The sequence below is a fragment of the Lutra lutra genome, chromosome 11 (genome assembly GCF_902655055.1).
Source record: "Lutra lutra chromosome 11, mLutLut1.2, whole genome shotgun sequence".
Taxonomy (NCBI): domain Eukaryota; kingdom Metazoa; phylum Chordata; class Mammalia; order Carnivora; family Mustelidae; genus Lutra; species Lutra lutra.
In genome coordinates, this window is record NC_062288.1 from 25278452 (window position 1) to 25304700 (window position 26249).

General features: G+C 37.1%; 1 protein-coding gene and 1 long non-coding RNA gene across 5 annotated transcripts in view; one reads left to right on the forward strand and one right to left on the reverse strand.

Annotated features, from left to right (window-relative positions):
• The window catches only part of CD36 (CD36 molecule), an 81918-nt gene extending 76820 nt beyond the window's left edge, over nt 1-5098 (forward strand). For all 4 annotated transcript variants that reach the window (XM_047696134.1, XM_047696135.1, XM_047696133.1 and 1 more), the window contains exons 12-15: nt 119-192; nt 757-811; nt 1665-1829; nt 4175-5098. In XM_047696134.1, the coding sequence (XP_047552090.1) occupies nt 119-192; nt 757-811; nt 1665-1829 (294 nt within the window). In that variant the 3' untranslated portion in view covers nt 4175-5098. The remainder of the gene's footprint in view (nt 1-118; nt 193-756; nt 812-1664; nt 1830-4174) is intronic.
• LOC125081465 (uncharacterized) overlaps nt 1-26249 on the reverse strand; it is a 489301-nt gene that overhangs the window by 431994 nt on the left and 31058 nt on the right. The gene's annotated exons all lie outside the window — the stretch shown is intronic.

Consider the following 26249-nt stretch of genomic DNA (forward strand, 5'->3'; position numbering starts at 1 on the left):
CTTAATATGTCAAAATTAATTTCACAAGTTTCAAGTAGTAGAATTTCATCTTAATTTCCATATAACAATAAAAATTTGGGATTTTTTTAAGTTAATAACTAGTTTGTTCTCTTTTTAGATAACTGGATTCACTTTACGATTTGCAAAACGGCTGCAAGTCAACATATTGGTCAAGCCAGCAAGAAAAATTGAGTGAGTCTCTTGAACAAGTTTATGGTTACCTGATTTTTAGTATTTTCTTGTAAGAATGTGAGTTAATCTATTAAAGTAAGTGGAAAGAATACAAATTTTCAACTTCTCTTTGGCTTAAGGTCATTAAATAATCATTATTAAATGCATATGATGATTTTCATTTGTAATTTAGAATTATATCCAGTGTTTATGGAAATGATAACTATACATATTTTGGAATGTTTTGAGTGTTTGGTGGTATCTCTCATTTTGTGAGCTGTCCAGATATTTCTATGACCAGTTTTTGGAATTCCTATTTTACTTTCCCATTGAGGAAAGGGAAAATCTGTGCTTAGAAAAAGTCAGTCTGATTAGAAATAGGTATTAGAAAGTTTTTTAAGAGTGAAAGCTGTCTGAGAAACAGTCACATTAACACTTAAATGATTTATTACAGGGGAAAAAAAATCAAGGAACTTAACCAAGTTGCAAAAGCAGCTAATTTCTGAACATATATTTATACTAGTACTTACTGAAATTTCTGTCATATATGTGTTTTCATAATTACTTTTTATGTATGTATTACAGAGCATTAAAGAATCTGAAGCGAAACTATATTGTGCCTGTTCTTTGGCTTAATGAGGTTAGTATTTTTTAATCTCTGTCATTAAAAGCAGTAAACTTCCATGTATATAAAAAAAAGTTTTTGGTGTCTCAAAACTGAAAATGTATGTATAGTATTTGAAATTGTGTATGTTTTCTTACCCATATAGATGAGTACATATATTCTACCTACTTGAGAAAACCCAACCATACAGAAATACCAAGTTTGTGTTAGTTTTCAGTGTTTTTCTTTTAAAAAGTCAAAGCATTTTCTATCATTTTGCTTATTTTCAAAATTTATCTTTTAAGCACTTTTTCTTGTGATAGTGCTTGTTTTAGGAGAAGTCATATGTACATGTAACTCCAAATAACTCAAGACTTGGCGAATATTACAGCGTTAATAAAATCAACCAAGCTTATAAAGACCCGGTTAGAATAGGTACAGGCCGTCTGTCTTATTGCCTGATGAGATATTTGTAGTGTAAACCATGGAATTAATTAGCCCTAGAATTAGGAAATGCAGAACATAAAACTTGAGAGGGATCAGAACTGTTGACCTTTGCCACTTCATCTGTCAATAGGAAACATCTATTGGAAAATTGTGGAATATGTTAGTAAAGCCATTTTGAAGATCAGTGAAGCTTAGTATGTTCAATAGCACTATATAACATATTCAAAGGGAAGGGGATTATATTTCACTCTGTAAGTATTCTACCTTGGTATTTATTGCTGCCCTTGACGTGCAAGGTGAATTCTATTGGCTTGTCTTAAAGATACAAATGACTAACACCTATGCAAGTGTTTGGAGAAAAGAGTAATAAGTAAGTGGAAGGTTTCAAGTATTTTGCTCCACTGATCTACTCTTGTAATGCTAATTATTAATCTGATTACAGACTGGTACCATTGGTGATGAGAAGGCAGAAAAGTTCAGAAAACAAGTGACTGGAAAAATAAACCTCCTTGGCCTGGTAGAAATTATCTTACTCAGTGTTGGTGTGGTGATGTTTGTTGCTTTTATGATTTCATACTGTGCATGCAGATCAAAGAGAGTAAAATAAGTAAGTATACCAAGAAATTTATATAGTGCTTCAGTAATATTAGTTTTCATATTTTCATTTTACTAAAGAGGAGTTATATATTAGGCTGTGACCATTTCTAGACTTGTCTAGCCTACTATCCTTTTTAATATACCCTCCAAGTTTTGGGATGTCTAAATTAGAACAAAAACGAAGACTGGACAAGTCAATGTGGCCTGTGAATAGCAAGCAGATCACTACATTACATCTTAAGTTCTGGGAGGAATGAAATAAAAGATGAAATTATCACCTTTGAAAAGTTAGTATGAATATAGCTTTATTCTGACTCTTCATTTCTTAAATGGATTCTCACTAATTATAAAGAAATCAAAAGTAATTAATATATCATTGCCTAGAGAAGGTTATGCAAGGGGAAAGGGGGAAAAAAACTTAAGCTAGAAATCAGTAAAAGAACTAAAAACTCATTACAAAACAATAGAGATAGAAGAAAAATAGGCTGTTAAAAGAACACTGAAGTAAAATGAACAAAACTTGTTAATATAAAAACAGAATTGCTGTGTATAGACATGCTGGTCTAAAATTAGGGTGTACACCCCAAATGTTTACTGTGGAAGCCCCAATGTATGATTAAATTGTATGATTTGACTTTGAATATAACAGTACAAGAGAATATGAAAAAATCGTGTTCAACACAACAAAACTAAATTATTCAATTCAAAGGAAAAATTTCTTAAATGTGGGCAAGATTTGAGTTTTAGAAAAATTGTAGAAGTAGTTCAGACCTCTGTGTTTTAGGTATTAGTGCCCATGCCCCCTTGTTCATAAACAGGAATGAAAGCCTGATCCCATCTCCCCTAATGGAAGCCTTTAATCATCATGGGTGGCATTGGTATGGCCTCTAAGGTAGAATTTTCCATTTCCCCCAATGTTTCTTCTACTTCCCCAAATGTTTCCACCAGCCTCTCTTCCCAAGCTCTTCAGAACAACAAAATACAACCTCAGTAAAAGCAATATGCTTACTTGGAAAGCCACAACTTCAAATCAGACTGTTGACCCCAAGATGTCTTATATAGAAATTCTGGAGTTGCTACCCATAACTATGGAGCTTTTTACTTTGTACCAAGAATAATCTTGGAAAAAATTTCTTGCTAATTCTTGCTAAACAGTTTTCATGTATTATCACAGTTAATCCCTAATAAAATTTCATGAGTTCCCAATAGTCAGGGACTATTTAGCATTCATTCTATCTTCTGAAGACATTCTAGAACATTATAACAGTGCAGAATTGTTCATTTTTAATACGTGAATCAGTCAAATTGATTGCTAAAAAAAAAGTACAGTGGAATTTTCTGTCCAATATTTTTGTGTGAGATTCACAGCCTGTGTCTAGGAAAGCAGCTGAATCTTGTTCTGATCATTTTAGCCATTATTTATTCACTAGGAAGTAGACTAGATAGCTTTGCCTACATACATTCACATTAGAATAGAGGACATATTGTATTACCTTAAGACCTATCATTAACACTGTAAAAAATAAGTTATGATTAGACAAAGATAATCATATGACAATTTAATAAATTACTGCAAAAAACCTGTTCTAGTGGGAAAGCATACTTTTCAAAAGGTGGTAGTTATAATTTGTTTTCTGTATTCTCTAGCACAATTACATGATAAATTTCATCAGTGTTTAACGAGCCCTGAATGTCAAATTTCTTCAGTCCATACATGCCTAAGTTAAGGTGAATAAGTGAAAGCTTTCAGAGTGTCTTCGTCAGCAAGTATGTTAGTTTTGCTCTGACATGATGTTGTTACAAGAAAAAGTTACTGCTTTTTATAAAACTATTTCTTTGTAAGAGAAGAAAAATTTTCTTTGCAGATTACTAGTTCTAGAAAAATCATGGAAGATAGAAATTTCCTTTAATGAGCATCAGTTTTGAATATTATAAAAGTTATATCTTTGGATAGATTTGTAAACAGTTGAAAAACTAAGATGGACATACAGGAGGGAATAAAGATGGTGGAGTTAACATATGGTTTTACTCAATGGATCACAGATTAAGCCAATAGTTCTTTCAAAAGCAATAGTGTATATACCTCTAAATGAAAGGTGGCCTGAAGGGATGGCAAAAATGGTTTAATTAGCTACCACTCTTTATCTGGCTAATTCTTGAGAGTCGGAAAGTAGCCTTCCATGATTGGGAATATGTAGTGCCTTATCCATAATGTCCATCTGAGAACTTTTCTTTGTCATTTGAAAACTTAGGCTAAATAATAGAAAGAATGATATCTTGCATATATAGAACATAAATATTACCTGTTTTATTTTTCCACTGCTTTGAAGAAGTAACATTTCTTCTATTTTTCAGGCAGTAAATGAGTTTTCACCTTTCTGTACCAGCTACGTCAGGACCTTTGTTACTGTTGGCCTACAAAATGAAGATTTAAGATGCTTTATTTTTTCAAAACACACCTTATCCTCTAGTTAAAGAAATGGTGACTTTTTTTTCACTAAGCCGCAGCACATTTCTAAAGGATTTTAAGATGTTGGTAAAATCCACTTTGCACACAAAACTGGAACCTTTTAGAATTCATCATGTGCACAATCGAATTAATTTCAGTTTTTATAGACATAGCTCAAGAATGAACCAAATGTTTTTATTTGGTACTGATTCACTAACTGGTTCCCTGGTGGCAAATTCAACACAGTGGACATTCTCAACAAATCTTGGACCCAAACTCCTGTCTTCATTATCAAGGGAAAAACATCAGTGTCCCCGTTCATTTGCAATAGACTGACCCCAGGACTGTCAGTACATCACAGTTCGTGAGCACCGACTATTTTGAAAGACATTTAAGAATGGAAAGTAAAGTTATATATTACTCAAGATTCTCTCTCTGTGGAATCCTCTGTACAGCAACTGCAGGCATTGTAACCATTCTCTTACTGTATAACAATATGGGCTTATATTTTGACACTGATTATGCAAATGGACATTGTTTTTAGCACATTTTGGCTCTTCATGTTTAAGGACTTTGCCATCTTCCACGTTCTGCAGCTTTTCTGGCAATATGAATATGTGCTCTTTCTACTCAGTTACATACAATTTACGGTTGGCACCTTCAGAATACTGTGCTAGGTGTTAAGAGATGTAAATGGTAATAAAGGAATTACTGTATGGAAGACTACCAAGCATAGAATGTACATTAACAGTTATTTGTTGTAATAGTTCTTGCTTTCATAGTCACCTCAGAATGGTCTCAACCATTAAAATACGTTCTTCCTTCCTGTACTTTGCATGGTTCTTCTGTCACAAGACATTTACCCTAGTTTTCTGTAAGAAGTATTCTGTCTGAATCTCCATTTCCTTCTGGCACTATGCTTTCTGAGTTCAACCATGACCATTTTGTCCTAGGCTGTTTTTAAGCCCATATGAGAAAAAGCAAAAGAGATACTTGGTTTCATCCTTGACAGCAGTAGGACTTCAATCTAGAGCTCAAGGACTTTTCCTTCTTATTAGGAGACCTACTATTAGGTAAATCTTCTTTCTTTATCAAGGGTTCACTTAATGCAGAGCACTAGTTCTTGTAAAAAGCTTTCACAGGAAGGGAAAATAGACCACATTCTATCTTGTGTTTTATTCACAGTGGTTTACATGACAAAGTAGTTATAACTGGTTTGGATACTAAAATTAAAAATATCTTGTTTTCCTCACATTACCTTCCAGGGCAAATACTGAAAATCCCAAAGACACCTCCAGTTTGGAGGGATCTTAAGAAAATCTCAAAAAGTGTACTGATTTATGTCTTTACATTTAGTTGAGAAGCAGCGGCTGAGGGGAGGTATCCCTGTATTGAGATTCTAGACATCTGATATTTAAAAGTTGACATGGTGATCTAAAAGATATATGAAGGAAATTTAATTCCTTCAGCTAAGTAGAACAAAGAATTGGAGGAAAAACATATATATCCACCGCACACAAGATCTACGTATCCAAGCAGTGATTCAGACCTTAAAATCTTCACAAGGAAAATCATCTCACAGCATTTAGGTATCAGGAAAAAGATTTCACTTATGTGTCTTTCGTATTTAGCTAATTGCATGTATATTCTAATCTTTATCATTACTCAACATTTTCTTGAAATTGTATAATATATATACAAGAGGAAAGACAATACATATGCAAAGTAAGTAAATTATATTAAAAATACCCTATAGGAAAGACAATACTTTCTTTAAAGAACAGGAGCTAGGGCAGGGTTGAACAATAAGGGGCATCTACAGGAGGAAACTCAAGACTATTTCATTTAATGCAAAGAAAACCACAGAGAGTCAAGTAAAATGAAGAAACAGAAGAATATGTTCCAAATTTTAAAAAATAATAATAAAACTTCAGGGAAAAAGCCCATCACATAGATAAGTAATTTACCTGATAAAGAATTCAAAGAAATTCTCATAAAGATACTCAAAAGACCCAGAATAAGAATGGATAAACACAGCAAACTTCAACAGAGGGACAGAAGATACAAGTATCAAATAGCAGTGACAGAGCTAAAGAATAAATAACTGCACTGAAAGTACATGAGAGGGATTCAGCAGACTAGAAGACAAGATGAAACAGAAGAAAGGATCAATGAATTCAAGACATGGCAGAGAGAACTCACCCAGCAAAAAAAAAAAAAAAAAAAAAAAGGAAAAATGTGAAGATAGCTTAAAGGACTTAAGGAAAACTTTATCAAGCAGGCTGACATCTGCATTAAAGGGGAGACAGAGAAAGAGATGAAAACTTATTTAAATAAAGGCTTAAAACTTCCCTAACCTAGGTAAGAAAATAGACCTCTAGATCCTGAAAGCCCATAAAATTCCAAATAAGATGAACCCAAGGAGAGCCTCACTGAGACGTACAAGTAAATGTTGAAAGTTTAAGACAAGGAAAAAAAAAAGGTAGAAAGAAAAAGCTACTTGTTACACACAAGGGAACTCCCCATAAGGTTATCAGAATTATCAGCAGAAGTTTGCAGGCTACAGTATAGCGGCACAATATATTCAAAGTGCTCAAAGAAGAAAAAAATTCCAACCAAAAATGTTCCACCCAAAAGCAAAGTTATTCAGAAGAGATACAGAGTTTTCCAGACAAAAAAGCTAAAGGAGCTCATCATCACTAAACTGTTCTTATAAAAAATTTAAGAGGGCCTTTAAGCTGAAAAAAAGCAGGCTAATTAATAATAAAACATATAAAATATAAATCACACAAATATGTAGTAAAAGTTATGGATTAATCATTACTAAAGCTAGTATAAAGGTTAAAAGACAGCAGTAAAAAACTATAATAATTAAGGGTCACACAAGATTCAAAAAAATGTGGAGCTTTAAAAATGCATTCAAACTTAAATTCTTTTTTTTTTTTTTAAAGATTTTATTTATTTGACAGAGAGATCACAAGCAGGCAGAGAGGCAGGCAGAGAGAGAGGAGGAAGCAGGCTCCCTGCCTAGCAGAGAGCCCGATGCGGGGCTCGATCCCAGGACTCCGAGATCATGACCTGAGCCGAAGGCAGCGGCTTAACCCACTGAGCCACCCAGGCGCCCCCCAAACTTAAATTCTTATTAATAAACTATTACAAGTTTTCCATGTAAGTATCATGATAACCACAAAGCAAAAACCTCTTATAGATACACAAAAAAATAGAGTAAGAAATGTAAACATAGCATTCTGAGGGTCATCAACTCACAATGGAAGAAGGCAAGAGAAGGTATAGAGAAGAACTACAACACAGCCAGAAAACGATGAACAAAACGGCAAAAACACATTCCTATCAGTAAATACTTAAAATGTATATGGACTAAATTTTATCATCATCAGACAGAGTGACTCAGTGGACTTAAAAAATGAAAACAAGACCAAGGCTGCCTACAAGAAATTCGCTTCAGGTATAAAGATACACGCAGACTAAAAATGAAGGGGTGGAAAAGGATATTTCATGAAATGGAAACCAGAAGAAAGCTGAAGTAACTATACTTACAGCAAACAAAATACGCTTTAAGATGAAAGCTGTCATAAATGACAAAGGACATTATATAATGATAAAGGTATCAATCCAATAAAAGGATAAAACATTTGTAAATATTTATGTACCCAATATAGAAACATCTAAAAATATAAAGCCAATTTTAACAAACCTAAAGAGGGAAAGAGACACCAATATAATAAAGTAGGGGACTTGAATACTCCTTTTGCATCAATGAATAAATCATCCAGACAGAAAATCAGTAAAGAAATAACATGTTAGGCCAGATGGACTTAATTGATAAATACAGAGCATTCCATCCAAAAGAAAGATAACACACATCCTTCTCAAGTGCACATGGAGCATTCTCTAGGATAGATCATCTGTTAAGCCACAAATATGTCTTAATAAATTTTAAAAGATTGAAATCATATCAATCTTTTCTGACCACAATGGTATAAAACCAGAAATCAATTGTAAGAAGTAGACTAGAAAAGTTACAAATATATGGAGATTAAACAACATACTGCTGAACAATGAGACAAAGAAGAAATCAAAAGAGAAATCAAAAAATACCTTGGAACAAATGAAAATGGAAATAAAACATGCCAAAATATGTGGAAAGCAACAAGAGCAGTTCTAAGAGGGAAGTTCATACCAACAAATGTCTACATCAAGAGACAAATATCTCAAGTATATAACCTAACATTACATCTCAGAGAACTAAAAAAGGAACAAATCCCAAAGTTAGTAGAAGAAAAAAAAAAGATCAGAGTAAAAATAAATGAAAAAAAGAATAAAAAGAAAATAGAAAAAGATCAATGATAATAAGGGTCGATACTTTGAAAAGAGAAAAATTAACAAACTTTTAGTTAAGACTTACCAAGAAAATAAAAAGAAAACTCAAAATCTGAATGAGAGAGAAGACATTACAACTGATACCACAGAAATACAAAGAATCATGATAATACTATGAACAAATATGCCAACAAATTGGGCAAAATTAGAAGAAATAAATTCCTAGGAATATACAATCAATCAGGACTGAATCATGATATAATAGAAAATCTGAACACACTGATTACTAGAAGATTAAATCAATAATTAAAAACCTCCCAACAAACAGAAAGCCAGAACAAGACAGCTTTACTGGTAAATTCTACCAAACATTTCAGGAAGAATTATTACCAATCCTTCTCAAACTCTTCCAAAAAAAAAAAAAGAAGAAGAAGAAGAAGAAAGAACACTTACAGCTTCATCACAAATCAAGCAATGTGATATGCCACTGAACAACAAAATGAAGAATAATCATATGATTGTCTCAAAAGATACATGAAAAACATATGACATTAACATCCACTAGTGATTAAAAAAATCTTAACAAAGTGAAGATAGAGGGAACATACCTCAACAAAGGCCATATGTGACTCCAGCACAGCTAACATTATACTCAACCATAAAAAGCTGAAAGCTTTTACTCTAAGATCAAGAGCAATACAAGACTGTCCACTCTCACTGCTTTTATTCAACGTAGTATGGGAAGTACTGGCCACCACAATTAGGCAAGAGAAAAAAATAAAAAGCATCCGGATTAGAAGAAGTAAAATGGTGACTATTTGCAGATGACGTGATACTATGTAGAAAGTCCTAAAGACTCCACCAAGAAACTCTTAGGACCAACAGATGAATTCAATAAATTGGAGGATACAAAATTCATATAAAGAAATCAGTTATACACCAACAAAAGAGTAATTAGGAAGACAACCTTTTTTACAATTGCATCCAAAAGAGTAAAATAACTAGGAATAAATTTAAGCAAGGAGGTGAAAGATCTTTAGGGCAAAAGCTATAAGACATTAATCAAGGAAATTGAAGGTAACACAAATAAAGGGAAAGATACTCCATGCTCATGATTTGGGAGAATATTTTTAAAATGTTCATACTTCCCAAAGCAATCTACAGATTCAATGCAATTCCTATCAAAATTACAATGTCATTTTCCACAGAAACAGAATAAATAATCCTAACATTTGTGTATAACCATAGAATAGCTAAAGAAATCCTGAGAAATAAAAAAACAAAACTGGAGGCATCATGCTTACTGATTTCCAAACAGTATGGTAATGGCATAAAAACAAACATAAAGAATAGAGACCCAAGAAACAAACCCATGCGTACATGGTCAATTGCTTTACAACAAAAGAACCAAAAATACACAACACATAAAGGGCAGTCTCCTTATAAATGGTATTGAGAAAAATGAATGACCACATGGAAAGGAATGAAACTGGACCACTATCTTACAACCTGCACACAAATTAACTCAAAATGGATTACAGATTTGAATGTGAAACCTGAAATCGTTAAACTAGAGGAGACATAGGCGGAAAGCTCCATGACATAAGTCTTGGCAATGACTTTTTGGATCTGACATCACAAGTAAAGCCAACAAAGGGAAAAATGAACAAGTGGAACTACATTGAATAAAAACTTTCTGCACAGCAAAGGAAACTATCAGAAGGCAACCTATGCAAAGGAAGAAGATATTTGTAAATGATATATCTGATAAGCATCTGCCTTCGGTTCAGGTCATGATCTCAGGGTCCTGGAATCATGTGCTTCGTTGGGCTCCTCGCTCAGTGTGGAGTCTGCTTCTCCCTCTGCCTGCCACTCTCCCTGCTTGTTCTCTCTCTGATAGATAAAATCTTTTTTAAAAAATTTAAAATAGAACTGCTATAGTACTCTGCTATTCCACTTCTGTGTATTTTCTGAAGAAAACAGAAATGCCAACTAATAAAGATATCTGAATACCTATGTTTATTGCAGCATTACTTACAATAGCCAAGATATGGAAACAACCCAAGTATTTGTCAATGGATGAATGGATGAATGGACAAAGATCACACACACACACACACACCCCATGGACTATGATTCAGTCATAAAAAATGCCCTTTGTAACATGGATGAACTTTGAGGGCATTATGCTAAGTGAACTAAGTTGGTCAGAGAAAGACAAATACTCTATGATCTTATTTATACATGGAATCCAAATAAATAAATACTTAAAAAGGCCCAGCTTACAGAGAGAAAGATCGGTGTTTGCTAGAGGTGGGGTGTGTATATACAGGGATTAAAATGGTTGAAGGAAGTTGAAGGCGGCAATGTTCCAATTATAAAATGCCTAAGTCATGGAGACATAATGTACAGCATGGTGACTACAGTTATTGATAATGATATTACAGATTTGAAAGTTACTATGAGAATAAATTTTAAAGTTCTATCATAAGTTTCCTAACTACATTGAGAGATGTGACTTACAGTGGTAATCATTTTATAATATATACAAATATCGAATCATTATGTTGTAATGCTGAAACTAATACTTTATGTCAATTATACCTCAATTTAAAAAAAAATTCAGCTCTGCTAATAAAAGAAATAATATGGAGAGATGAAACTAAGTGTATAAGGAAGTAGTTTGTATGACATGTTAGACATAAAGTCAAGCATGTGATGAAAATAGGAAGGTATGAAATTACCAAGTACGTATGAGTCACTAAATGTGTATAATACATTTATAAGAGACACAGACATATCTCATTTCCCCCATGCCAGTAACATACAGAAAAAAGCAAAAACCACAGCCATGGCTATCTATCAGGTCACTGGTTCTCCACAGCTGGGGCTAGACATACTTGTTCCTGTGTCTAATTCAACAAGGGTGGGTTTTGACACCAAGCACCCTTGTGTTTTGGACCCCCTTGTTCAAATCCCAACTCCAGTCTTACTCTCCTCACCATCAGCAGGGCAGGCTGCCGCAACCACATGGGATTCAGGCATAGTGGGGCTTCCACTCTGTCCTAAGTTTGTAAACCTACTCAATCTTTCATAGCTCCTCACTGTGCATTTTAAATTGAGAAATCATGGCATTAGATAAGCTAAGTTCTCTGAGATGTTCTGTGCCAAGACCTGTGGGACAGCTCCTGGACGTACTCAGAGGATACTACGAGTCAAGAAGTTTCCTACACAACACTATAGTTCCTCTAGTGGGACTGAAAAAACAACGAACAAGTTTGTTTAGAGTAACTCAGCAGTGCAAAATAGGAAAATATTTAACAGTCTTGCTAAATAAACAACAAATTACAAATTGTATATGCGGCATAAGGCCCAGATGGCAAATAAGTTCATTTAGCAGCTGTTTGTTGGTAGTTGCCTGAAATCGTTTGGTTGAAAAAGAATGAACTGGCTGAAAAAGAGAAGTAGACAGGTCCAAGATCTGCATAGACCAAAGGCCCTGAATAGTTAGCAAGGTCTATCATGGGAAACACTGAGCGAAAAATCCCTGGATTTTTCCTCCTCCCCTGGAGGAAGGGGAGGTCCCTCAAGTTAACTGTATGAAATGGGCAAGTTGATGTGTGGGTTTAAACACTAACACCCTGCAATGGGATAAACACAGATCAATAAGCTTAATTCACTGCCACATTGTAGAAATATTACCATGAAAAAGTCTCCCAAGTTTTATTAATCATAGGGCTTACTTCTGAACAAAGTTACATGGGACTCAGTTTCACATACATGCATTAAGGTATTTAACACGGATGAAAATGTGCTTAAGCTACTAAAATAGGAATCAGCCATACTTATTCTGGAAAGGACCAGATAGAAAATATTTCAGGCTTTCCAGGGCCTAATGGGCTCTGTGGCATTTGGTACTACTTGGCTCTATCATCATAGCACGAAAGCAACCTCAAACATGGCTGGATTCCAATAAAACTTTATTTACAAAAACCAGGAATGGACTAAAATTGGCCCCCAGGTCATAGTTTATGGATCCCTGTGCTAGGAAGTACTTAAACTTTGTAAATTATGGTATGATGGGTGATTATTTTGAGTGGTTTGGTTAATGGGGACGTTTCCTATACACTAATATTAAACCAGTCTATCATTGCTATATAAGACATTTGTCATCCAAAATTTGGGCTATAAAGAACAGATATTTAACTGTGTTGCTTTACCACACCAAGAATGGAACTCTTGACTTTTGGGACTAGAAGCCCCTCTCACAGGGGTTTCTCTGTTTGATACTATCTGACTGGTTAAATAAGAATTATCATATTTGAAACTGGTAGGGCCCTCCCTTCTAGTTCAAAACTCATTTTCTCTTTTCTCAGATACTCTTTATATTTGTTGGATAAGAAAAAAATTTTTTTAAAGATTTTATTTATTTATTTGACAGAGAGAAATCACAAGTAGGCAGAGAGGCAGGCAGAGAGAGAGAGGAGGAAGCAGGCTCCCTGCTGAGCAGAAAGCCTGATGTGGGGCTTGAACCCAGGACCTGGGATCATGACCTGAGCCGAAGGCAGCGGCTTAACCCACTGAGCCACCCAGGCGCCCCGGATAAGAAAATTTTGATTTGCTTTTATCTCTATGGGAAGATATTCAAAAATTCAGGGTCTTGATAGTTCAGAAAATTTTCGATTAGGTTTTTTATTTTTACTTTGGTTATAATAGTTCCGGTTTCTACTGTGACTAAATCTAAAAATTTATCTCCTTTTTCTTAATTTGATGGTTAGAAATTTAGTTCTGGCGTCTGGGTTTAAATTCCAGGTCCACCACATACTGTATGGTCTTGGGATAATTATTAACCCCTCTATGTCTTAGTTTCTTCATCTGTAAAATGAGGACATTTATGGAGTGGCTCTCAGGGTTAAGTGAGGTAACAAAGTGCTTTCAAGGGGGGCCTGGGTGTCTCATTCAGCTGCCTTCAGCTACGGTCATGATCCCAGGGTCCTGGGATAGAGCCCCGCTCGTGGCTCCCTGCTTAGCAGGAGGCCTGCTTCCCCCTCTCTCTCTGCCGAGATCTCCCTCTGCCTCTGCCCCTGCCTGCTGCTCATACACACACACACACACACACACACACACACACTCTCTCTCTCTCTCTCTCTCTCTCTCAAATAAAATCTTTAATAAAAATAAAGTGCTTTCAACAGTGAATGAGGCAGAGTAAGCACTCAGATGTTAACTAAGACCGTGTAAATTTGGTAGACCCCAGCAACTGTGAGAGGATTGTCTAACAACTCGTATTTCTCCTCTGCCAAATAGAACTCATAACCCTGGAAAAATTATTCAAATTAATCAACCTTTGGAAGGAGCTGAAAGTTGATTAATACCGTGTTGTACTGTTGCCCCCTGTAGGTGAATCTACCCTATTTACAAGCTAATAATTTAGTCTATACTGTTCATAGATATTGACAGCAGACACAGGATACTTCTGGGAAAGAGACAAAAGACTGTTTCTGGTAGTACACCAAAGCACGAGCAACAGTGTATTTGCTCTCAGCTGCTCTTAACCTTAAGTCTCACAGAGCGGATGGAATATGGCCCAGATGGGTGTTGTGGGTTTGTATGCACATAGTGGGCTTGTATCCTAGCTGAGGAACATGGCATTTCAGGAATCCACCACTTGGAGAGTAAATAGTAAGCAAGGCTGCTTCTCGTTTGGGATGGGAGTGAGACATTTGCTTATCCCTCTTGATTGATCACTGCAAATATAAACCTTAGAGAAGGACTGCCTAAGAAGTAGCCAGGACCTTCCTTTCTTGGCACATCCAGCAAGACAAGAAGCCTGATGGTTCCTATCTCTTTCAGGAGCATACATGGCTAAGCAGTTTGTGTTAGGTTCGTTTTTCTTCACTCTTTTTAGCGATATGATAAATACTTTGATAAATGTGGGTAAATACCATTAAACTGATTTCTTCCTGGGAAGCTTTTCAGACACTTTAAGGTGCTATAAATCTCCAAGAGGAAAAATTACTATTCAATGATCTCAATGTTTTATGACTCTGAATTCCTTTGGCTTGAGAATAATTACTTATGAATGCGAAGTACATTCTTTAAAACACCATTGGCTATTCCTATTTTGCTTGTTACTCACAATTTTTTTTTTTAGTCACTGTAAAATAACTGTACCCTTAATGCATGAATATAATGTCCCTAGGCAAAAAAAAAAAAAAAAAAAAAAAAGGCACATATAAAGTGCTCAGTATTTAAAACCACTGTCTTGGGCACTGTTTGGCTCAGGTCATGATCTCAGGGTCCTGGGATCGAGCCCCACATCGGGCTCCCTACTCAGCAGGGAGTCTGCTTCTCCCTCTCCCTCTGCCTGCCACTTCCCCTGCTTGTGTTCTCTCTTTCTCTCTCAAATAAACGAAATCTTTAAAATAAATAAAAATAAAACCGTTGTTTTCCCCTACTCTCTGGCTTTCATTGACATACTAACTTTAATCATCTGATCATGGTAGTGACTGCATTGTTGTAGTAACATTTTGTGCCACTGACACATTCCTGGACTACACAGTTACCCTTTTTAAGCAAATGCCAAATGTTCCTTTGGTTCCTCGCCAAGACTTTCTGAAATTCTTCTCTCACTAGGACATGACCCGTATCTTACTAATGCTTTAATCTTCTCTCACATTCAGTATTTCCTCATTCTGCGGCAGACTCTATTTACCATCTCACAACACATGTAGTAATCTCTCTTGACATTCAGGAGACAGCGAGCTCCTAATGCCATGGAAACTTCACTCATAAAAAGAAATTAAGAAGCACTGTTAGTAGCAACAGTGAAGGTGCCGAACATTTTGTCTACTTCCCTGCATCTCTCAGACCCCGACATTTAGGTCTTGGGCAATAAATTCTGGCCAATTGTCTACTGATAGAAGTGTGATGCAATACTTCTTCAGAAACACTGAAAAGCTCTTAGATCGTTGTTACTTGTTGCTACACGTGACACCACCACAGAGGAAGCCTGGTTTCCTGAGTGACAGCATCACAGCCACCAGCCCCAACTTGGAGACACGTGGCATGGAAAATAAGTTGTTGAGTTATGCTGTGAGGGTCTGTTATAATAAAAAAACAAAACCGATTCTGAATAAAAGATCACCCCCCTCCAAAAAAAGGATTCCTCCAAACGGTTTCTTTTGTTTTTGGAGCCACCAACAGCCTATGTACAAACTGTGTTAATAAATTCAGAAACCTTGAAGACCCTTATACTGAGAATGAAGATAGCCTGTAATAATGTTTACTAAGTGGTGTCCCTTAGCACACTAATTCTTGGATAAGTTCTATATGGGAAAAAAAATTGGTCCTCTGGTGAAATATTTAGGATATTACAAACTAAATAGCCCTCTTAGAGTCATGAGATATATAAGCATGATAATATGTTCCAAGATACCACTGAACTCCTTTAATCCAATGTTTTCTAAAGTTAAGCATGGAACACAGTATTTTCCAATAAGTATTTGTAGTAGTGACTTAAAAAATTTCAATTTGGGAATGCCAATGTGGAGAAACGTTTAAACCTTCTTCCCACCAGTCTACTGTGTAATAAAGGAATTCTGTATATTTCCTATTGCTCAAGAGCTCCAGGATAAATGGGTATGATATAAGTAAGACAAAGAAGATAGACCGTGACTCAAAAAAGGAACCTCTTTGTTTCTACGCAAGTTCTGGGATACAGATAAATAAGGACAGCACTGAACTTCAACAGGCAGCCTTCGAGCCTCAAAAGCAAACAGATTATTTGGTGGGGCGTCTAAAGCACCTGACCCTTAACTTCTCAGTCACACAAAATCCGTGTTTCACATAAAGTTTAAAGCAGACAAAAAGGGGGAAATCCAGGGTTTGTGTGTGCACATATATGCACGCACTTACATGCAGACCGTATACATGTGTGCATGGGTGTGTCTGTAGAACATAAAAATGGCCTTGGTGCATGGAATGTTAAGTTTCTCAAGCAAACATGCACCCTGAATTTTATGAACAATACATTTGGAAAGGCTAGAGGCCTAGATGAAATTGAGAAATCAAATATTTACTGAGCACCTGTTATGTGCCAAACATTCTCCCAGGATCATCAGATACAACAATTTTTTTAAAGAGAGGTATAAATAATTAAATTAAGGTAATACAATACAGTGCTGAGCAGTTCCTTAATACTAGGGACTCAGGGAAGATCTCTGCAAGGATTTGACATTTGCAGTAAGAAGATTGGCCTTCCAGAGATATCTATGCCCTAATCCCAAAAAGCAGAGACTCTGTTTTGTTACAAGGCAAACAGACTTCTCAGCTGTAATTCAAGTTATAGACTTCAGTTGGGAGATTATCCTGTATTATCCACGTGGGTCCAAATAAATCACGGGAGCCCTTCAAACTACAGAATTTTTTCTGCCCGGAGGAGAAAGAAATATAGCACAAGGGGACATCAAAGAGGAGGCAAGCATTCATTCAGGTCCTGGTAAATGGAGGTGAAGAGTTAGACTCATTTCCATACAACAGGACCACATTGTAAGAACGTACCCAGACTTATGAAGAACGGAGCTATGTGAAAGCAGTATTTCGCAAACTTTTTTTTTTTTTTTTCCAGAGCAACTTGCAGGACTAGTGTTCTGCAGAACAGGCTCCGGGAAACGGTCATCCAGACAAACTATAATCCATATTTGTGAGGAATAAAATGTTTTGGTTGAAGAGTAATATACTAGCAGACAGGAGCTCCAAATTTAGTGCTGCCAATAACTGTCTGATTAAATTTCCTTTGCTTCATCTATAAATCGAAAGAATTGAGCTAAACTTTTTTTAATCTCAAAAATTCTAGATTTTTAAAAAAGCTTACACTAGTTATCATATGCTATCCAGAAATACACCAACAAGAAAATTGGTATTGTTACTCTAGAATCACCCTGATTAACATTTTCCAAATAAATGGATTGAAATTATTCAAAACATCCTAATATCTTACATATCTCAAGAGATTTGACTATTTTGAAATTTGTCCTCTCACCTAAGACAACATTTTCCCACATTTAAGTCTTTCACTCAGATGAAAAGTGATTTAAATGCTCCTTCAAGGCCACGTGGCTACATTAAATATCTTGGAAAGACATCTTGGTCTATAAATGGTTCATGGGCTATTGGTGTTTCTGAAACTTGAATGGGCATCAGATCACCTGGGAATCCTGTGATAACACAGTCTCTAATTGCACAGGTCTGGGCTGGGGTCTGAGATGCTGCATTTCTCACAAGCTCCACGTGAGATCCTAATGCTGTTTCTCTGTACATAGTAACACAGACTTGAATTTTAATGCATTTTCTGTAATTGCCAGCCTGTGTGAGATTGATCCACTAAGTATTTCTGTTCCTGTTTGCTCATTGGCAGACAGTAGTAATAAAACTTGCTCGAAAGGCCTCCCAGGGTTATTGTGAAGATAAAATGAAATTTTATGTGGTGATTCAACAAAATTAAAAAATATTCTATCCATATAGGTTACTTTTATGTAGATTCAATGACTCCCTCATGGGCATTTTTTATCCTTTTTCCCACAACAGAGAGGACTTATTTTAATCATCTTTTAAGACCTCATTTATTGATTTTCCAAATTTTCTTTTAATAACACTAATACATATGAATAATCTGAGTAATAAGATATGAAAATAGGGGAAGAGTATAAATTTAAAAATGTGATTTTTTTTTACTATGAAGTGAAGATTTAGTATAGTGCCACAGAATTTTATAGCTGAAAGAGATTTTAACCTCATTTTGTGGAAGAGTAAATGAAGATGGGGTGGGGGAAGGAGATATTGATATTATTGTCCAAGGTCAAGTAACCAAAAACTAGATTGTACAAAAAATTCAAGATGACAGAATCCCTACTAAGATAAGAAATAATGAGATAAGAAATAATCTTCACATAAAAGTCCTTTAAAAGTGTCAGGTAAGGGGCGCCTGGGTGGCTCAGTGGGTTAAGCCGCTGCCTTCGGCTCAGGTCATGATCCCAGGTCGTGGGGCTCGAGGTCCTGGGTTCGAGCCCCACGTCGGGCTTTCTGCTCAGCAGGGAGCCTGCTTCCTCCTCTCTCTCTGCCTGCCTCTCTGCTTACTTGTGATTTCTCTCTGTCAAATAAATAAATAAAATCTTTAAAAAAAATTTAAAAAAAAAAGTGTCAGGTAAAGTTGAAGACTTTGATTAAATTTCAAAACCAAAAAGACGCATAACCTACAGCCGGGAAGGAGCCCTTAGTTTTTACATGTGATTTTTCAACATTCCACTAGATGTCAGACAAAACCCAGTGTAAAATACAGTGGGCCGGAAGCAAAGGGAATGGGATAAGCAACTCACTCTTTTTAGCAAATATTTCTTTATTGAAACACTGGCCCTCTGATTTTGATATGTTTATTCAATTTACTAATATAAATCCTATCACTAATACACAGAGATATACTTCCTATACCTTAGTTTGTTTAACACTGAACTAGCTAATCACCCTAAAGAGAAAAGTATTTAGTATTGTGGAAAGAATATTAAAAGGAGGCTTGGGGCCTGGGCATAGTTTTGACACTAAATGAAGTAATTATATGAAGACATCTAACCTCCGAATTTCATAGTCTTACTCAAACTGTGGATAACAAACAACAAAGCACTACCTGATTGGAGGGTGTTGGGTTATATGGGAAGCTGCTTTGTGAACTAAAGAGCGGTACTCAAGGGTTCATTGATGTTATTTCAGCGTTTTCCCCCTTTTTTGACTGGATGGTAGGAACTGAGAACCTCAAGTCACGGTGGCCCCCCCTTAACCAATCCCTACTCCAATCCCCAGCCCCCGCGTCCTCAGGCTCCAGGAAGCTCCACTCTTCACCGATTCTGGCTGGCTTCTGTGTTTAGCTCCCAGACTCCTTTGGACATTTTCAAGTGTGTCTACTTCAGGTGGAACATTCTACTGGTTTAGTACTGTGGATCACAAGAACTCTTGTTCCTCCCACTTTGAGTTAAAGCCCCAACTTGGCTCTCATGAGAGAAAAACAGGAAACTTCAGAGTTGCTTTGCTAAAGTCACAGTTTTCAAACCTTCGAGACAGAAGCCAGATGATGACACACTTGTCCCCTCACATTCCCTCTGCCCTTCTGCAGAAGTTTTTTTTCCCCTCCTGGTACTGTCCAAATTCCAGTAATTCAGACTCAGCAATAGCCTCACTTCCTCTTTCTATCGCCTTAGAATGGCAGATTCGCCCTTGCAAGGCACATCCCAACAATATATCTTAATTCAAGATTCAAATTAATTGTTATAGTCTGAGGTTACACGGAATATGACTCAAAACTCTATAGCGGGCACTATTGAAGACATTCTTGCTACTTAATATGTGAGATGAAATAAAGAGGACTTGTCAGATCTGTAGCTTGTTAGCAAAATAGGTTGTGGAATATTCTCCAGCAAAGGTTGTGGACGAGCCATTTTTGGAGAGTCTGACCCAATGGCATTAATCAGAGGGTGAGCTAGGCAATTCATGCAGGAATGGTGGAAATCTTTGAACAATCTGCAAAACTTCTAAGTAATTAACTAAATTCCAAATAACAAAGCATTCATCTGCCACTTTCAGGCTGTTAGAAATGTGTGTTCATCTGTCCTTCTTGTTAATAATTTTCCCAATAAAACAAAGTTCTCAGTGGTTAGCGTTGTTATCAAGATCTGCTTGTCTTTATTCACCAAGGAGGGGAAACTGATTCACTGTGATTTCTCTCTGGGAACAGGTCATCCCCACTTCCCAGAAATGCCCCTGTGTTTAAGCTTCCCTCTATTCCCCCCCATTAAGTCCTACCCCCCTCCCACTCCCAGCTTGCATTTACACAGAATGGTAAACAACCTGATAAAATCTGAATGAATTAAATACTCCTTCCAAAGCTTTCACATTTCAAAGAAATCAGAAGGGGATGAAGCAGAAAGAATGGCTGGGATTTCCTCTGGGTTCTAAAGTCCTTGAAAATCCCCCACAAGACTGACACCTTCTAGCATCGTTTATGAGTCTATATAAATAGACTAAATTTCTGTTTTTTGTTACTAGCTAGAGACAAGCAGCTGGCAGAGTCGTAACAAACTGGAAAATTATGCTTGGAATGATTTGACTTGAAATGGGTTCGTCAGTCTCCCCAGGAGCACATCTCAAAGACGTAAGTGAGCAGTGTCCAGAGCAGAGGTCACTGGGGTGTAAGGAGACACCCGTCTAAGTTCAAACTGGACAGAGTCCTATACAAATTAGAATATTCTATACAGAGAAAGCACACAGTGCTTTGAATTAAAAGTGCCTAAGTTGAAAGTAGGAAGGACTGATCATCCAAAATACACGTGCTTATATAATATGTTCTTAAATAGCTTTTCACTTGAGCAACTCCGCAGTGAATGGCAGCTGACTTATTTGCATAGACCAAGCAACAGGAAGGGGGAAGGTAGTAGATACATATATATTAATAACCTTACTTATCCCTTAAAATGCTAATGCCAAGCTCGTGTCAAAAAATACTTCTGGAGGGACACCTGGGTGGCTCAGTGGGTTAAGCCTCTGCCTTCAGCTCAGGTCATGGTCTCAGGGTCCTGGGATCGAGCCCCACGTCTGGCTCTCTGCTCAGCGGGGAGCCTGCTTCCCCCTCCCCCTCTGCCTGCCTCTCTGCCTACTTGTGATCTCTCTCTCTCTCTGTCAAATACATAAATTAAAAAATTAAAAAAAATACTTCTGGAATATTAGAGAGTATCTAAGACAGAGTCCAAAGCAGGGTAGAATAATTTCTGTGAAGTTGCCAACATTGGTGTATTCTGATGGCAACCGTTATAGGTGTTGGTGGGACACTGAGGCATAGCTCCCATCCTACCAGGTCTTGCTTAGATAATGCATGACGTCACCTTCTAACTCACGAAGTTCACAGGCCCCTGTGTCAGAGATTCTTAGGTTGCTTTTAAGCCACCAGCATGATTATTTTCATGTACTGCCATCTACATCTCTTCATTTCCATAAAAGAACAGGAGGTTCACTTTTCTTATCTACAGACAGTTCTCCCCTCCGACCATGCAAGTATGCTAAAATATATCCTACCTTTAAATGGAAACAAACAAAAATCCCTTTGCTACTGTAATATTGGGCAAGTACTTGAAGCCACCATTGTCTTTCCTAACTAGAAACAAAGCTTCCGTCCTTGCTACTCTCCCCACTGCCTTCCACCAGTATATTCTCAACCCAGAAGTCAGTGTGCCTGTTAAAATCTTGACCCATGTCACTCCCTTGCCTAAAACCCTCCGAATGTAAGCCAAAGTTCATGCAATAGCCTTCAAGATCCCAGGTGATCAGTCCACCCTCCACCTTTAACTTTCTGACCTTAGCTTTTTATTACTCTCACCCTACATCCCTCAGTTCTAGACTCACCGACCAGCTTGTCTATCCTTGCACATGCCAGGCACACTTCCAGAGTGTGGCCTTTGTGTTTGCTGCTCCCTCAACCTGGGGTAATGTCAACATGCCCAAATACTTACAATGTTTCTTCCCTTACCCATCCAACATTTTTCCTTAAAAATCACCTTCCCTGACAAATCATAAGAGACTCTTAATGTCACAAAACAAACAGGGTGGCTGTGGGGAGGGGGGTAGGGAGAGGGTGGTGGGATTATGGACATTGGGGAGGGTGAGTGCTGTGAAGTGTGTAAACCTGGCGATTCACAGACCTGTACCCCTGGGGCTAATAATACATTATATGTTTATAAAAAAATAAAAAATAATTTAAAAATAAAAAATAAAAATTAAAAAAAAAATCACCTTCCCTGGGGCTCCTGAGAGGCTAGTCAGTTAAGCATCTGTCTTTGGCTCAGGTCATGATCCCAGGGTCCTGGGATGGAACTGCACTTTGGGCTGCCTGCTCAGCGGGGAGCCCGTCTCTCCCTCTCCCTCTGCCTGTGGCTCCCCCTGCTTTTGCTCTCTCACCCTCTCTCTGACAAATACAGACGTAATACAATCCTTTTTAAAAAATCACCTTCCCATGAGCTCTTCCCTAATTACCTACTGAAATTTGTATTCCACCCTTAGTCCCTTCATTTCTGCTCAGGAAATACATGTTGAATGAAAGAAATGACCATCCCGGTACGGCCTGTGGAATTGAGCAGTTAGGAAGGAGAGAATGGGTAGATTTGAGCAACATGTACGAAACAGAAATGTCAGGATTGGTGAGTTTGAGAAGAACGACCTGTTACAGGAGACTGAAAAGAGGCAAACAACAACAACAACAACAAAAATGCCGGCAGTGTGGAGACACAATGAGAGGCAAAGAATTAACTCTTCCTGGGGGACAGGGTCCTAGTCAGGAGTAGCAAGATAAAGATAAAAAGCGTTCTATTGGGTATGGTGGCAGGACAAACTCTGTGAGAATCATTGGATATAACCCCACAAATGTTCCCTGATCTCTCTTCCACCGTCTGGCTTCTCACCAGACAAGCCTCCTTTTCCCGCCTTCGGACCGGCACGCACATGCGCAAACCCACATAGCCCGCACACAAATGCATACAGATGCTTGTTCATGGCGGTTTTAAGGCAGACACACAAATTCTTTGGTATTTCTTCAACCAAGAGGTGAAGTCCAATTCTTCTCCCCTTGAATATGGGTTGGCTTTAGTGACTTGCTCGTAATCGAGAGAATGTGGCAGAAGCGAGGCTGAGTGCCTGGGGATGCGAAGTCATACAGGGTGATGCAGCTGCCATCTGGCCTGGTCTATTGTCCCTGTGGAGCACTGGGCCCACCTGTAAATAAGGCTGCCTACTCTTAAACTACCAGGCTGAAGAGACCAGCTGAAGAAAACACGTGGACATAAGGACATGCCTATGAAGCCCCAACACGTCCAGGCTCCGGCAGCTTGAGTCTGGTCACTCCAAAGTGGGACTGAGGAAGCCTGCACAAGAACTCCAGCATCCAACACCTTCTGACTATAACAACAATACAGACCTTTATTAATCATTTCAGGCTGCCATAACAAAACACCATAGACCGGGTAGATTAAACAAAAATTTACAGAGCGGAGGCCGCAAGACGGAGATGAGGAGATAAGGCCGCCGGCGCAGTCAGGTTCTGAGGAGAATCACTCACTGTAGTTTGTAGACAGCTACCTTCTCACTGGGTCTTCACAGGGTGGGGAGAGACAGAAAGCAAGTTCTTGGGTGTCTCTCCACCAATCTGAGTGCGAAAGCTCCGCCCTCATGACCTCATCTAATCCTAATGACCTTCCAAAGGCCCCATCTCCAAATACCATCCAGCTCGAAGTTAGGGTTTCCACATATGAGTTTTGAGGGGATACGAATATTCAGTCCATTACACATCTGGAATGTCTGCTTGAGGCTGGTCCACACCAGAACCCTAAGAAAGAATATTAAATAATTGATGTTCTCTTTTGCCACTAAATTAGGGATAACTTGACATGCAGTGAGTGACAGGAAGCCAACACACTGGGTGACTCCTCTTCAATCTTCCGGGCTTTTCCCAGTTATGTCTGCAAAGAAAAATGGTCTGTACTATTCTTTTTCATTCCTCTCACCCAGACATAAGGAAGTTATACCTCCTATGTGCTCCCTCAAGTTATTTATTTCACTTTAAACTGGCATTTATCACAAGTGACTGTAATTGTCTGTGTTCCCTGTGAGAGTCTCTGGAGGCAAGTGATACAGAAGTTATAAAAAAAAATGTTGAAAAGATAAGCATTTAAAATCAATGCTCATATAGTATCTGTGAGGAGTACACTTGTGGGTAGAGAGGAATTAGGAACAGCACAAGATGTGGAAGGAGCAATTACATAAAACTCCTGAAGAAAATGACATTAGTTTTACCCTTCATCTTCAACCCCTCAATAAGTGTGTGTATGTGTGTGTGTTGAAGCCTGATTGAATTTTAAGAAGGCACAGACCTAGAGAAGAGCATCACCAGAAGTAGCATGCTTGTTTTTGCTATAATTATATATGAATGATTAAAGAGAGCCACAGATGGTGACTAACATTGTAAGCATTAAATAGAAGCAAGATCCAAATGTACTCAATTTATCAAAGCATATTTATTGAATGTCTGCTATGTGTTTGGAACTATCTTATTTGCTATGGGAGAAATGAGGGAATTATAAGGAAGACTTCAAGGGAGTAATTATCTAATTAGTGAGATAATATATAAATACAAAAGAAATTTAATAACAGAGGAGGTAAATGGTTTATTTGAGCATATTAAGATCTAATACAACCCAGCAGGAAATAATCTATGTAAATAAGTGACCAAAAATATTCAAAAATATTTTTCAAGGTTGGAACAGTTAAAAATTTAGGAAAATGAGCTATTCCATGCTGAAATACAAATGGAATTGCTTATATTTATTTATTAATACCAGAATTACAAAAAATGAAGATGTGCCAAGTAAAGAACTCTTCACTGAATTTTCTGATTAAGAAAATGGAAGTGTTGCCCTGGGGGATCTAACAACAAGAATATTTACATATTGATTTTTCTCTTTTAATTTTATATTTAAACGATATGTCCAGATTTCTGCCTGATGTTCTTAAGACCTCAACATTTTCAAAATTTTTGTATGGGAAAATACATAAAATCTGATTCAGGCCATAAAGTAATTTTTTAACATTTCTTACTATTTTCCCTGAAATTCATAATTCCCATTCCAAACAATTATTATTTATTCTTTTGTAGGCTTTGAGGATCAACTTGATAATTCTTCTCAACAAAGATTATACTGCTTTTAGTTTTATGCATAATATGAAAATATAAATGCAAAATCAGAAGAAAAGTATACTCACTGGGCACATATTGGAGAGATTTGAGAAAGCAGATAGAAATGTATTAAACTAATTACTAATATTGAGTGGACTAAATTGGTAGTACCTATTGATTCATTTGTGGAATGTAAAAGAATTTTATTTAGATAGTTAAGCAACTTGATGGATGAATGGATGTACCAATCCATGATATAGGCAACATAAAATTAGACATGGTTTTGGTTGGATGAAGTGCTGATTTTTTTCAAATGCATATATAATTAACAAGTGGAACTTACAAGACGGAACTGGAAAGAGCTATACTTAAACCCATGGAAATGAATGGATTCATCTAGAGGAAATGTAGAAAGTAACAAGATAATCCAGGACAAAATTTTGAGACACACTAACTTTATTAAAGGATCAAGTGGGAGAGAGAGTATTTCCAAAAAAATCTACCAGGAATGCCAAGAATAGTAGGAGGAGAACCACCATGGAAGCCAAGAAAAGAGTGTGCAGTAGAAAAGAAACATTGGTGACTAGCAGCCTCCAACCTTATGCTAGACTTTGGAGGGGAGCAGGGACATTGGAGTCCTGGGAGCGGAAACCAGATTGCCCAAGAGGGAGTGGGGTACTAAGTGTAAAAACGTATACACAACTCTTTCAAAAAGCTTAGGGGAAAAAAGAGGTCTTTAATTAAATCTCATCATATACATTAATCAAAATATTAAAAGAAAGTAGCTGGAATGGTGTAGTGAGCACACTATTTCCTCTGCAAGCGCATTATCTTGGAGAGCTTTAAAAGAAGCCTATAAAATCCAACTCCACACTAAT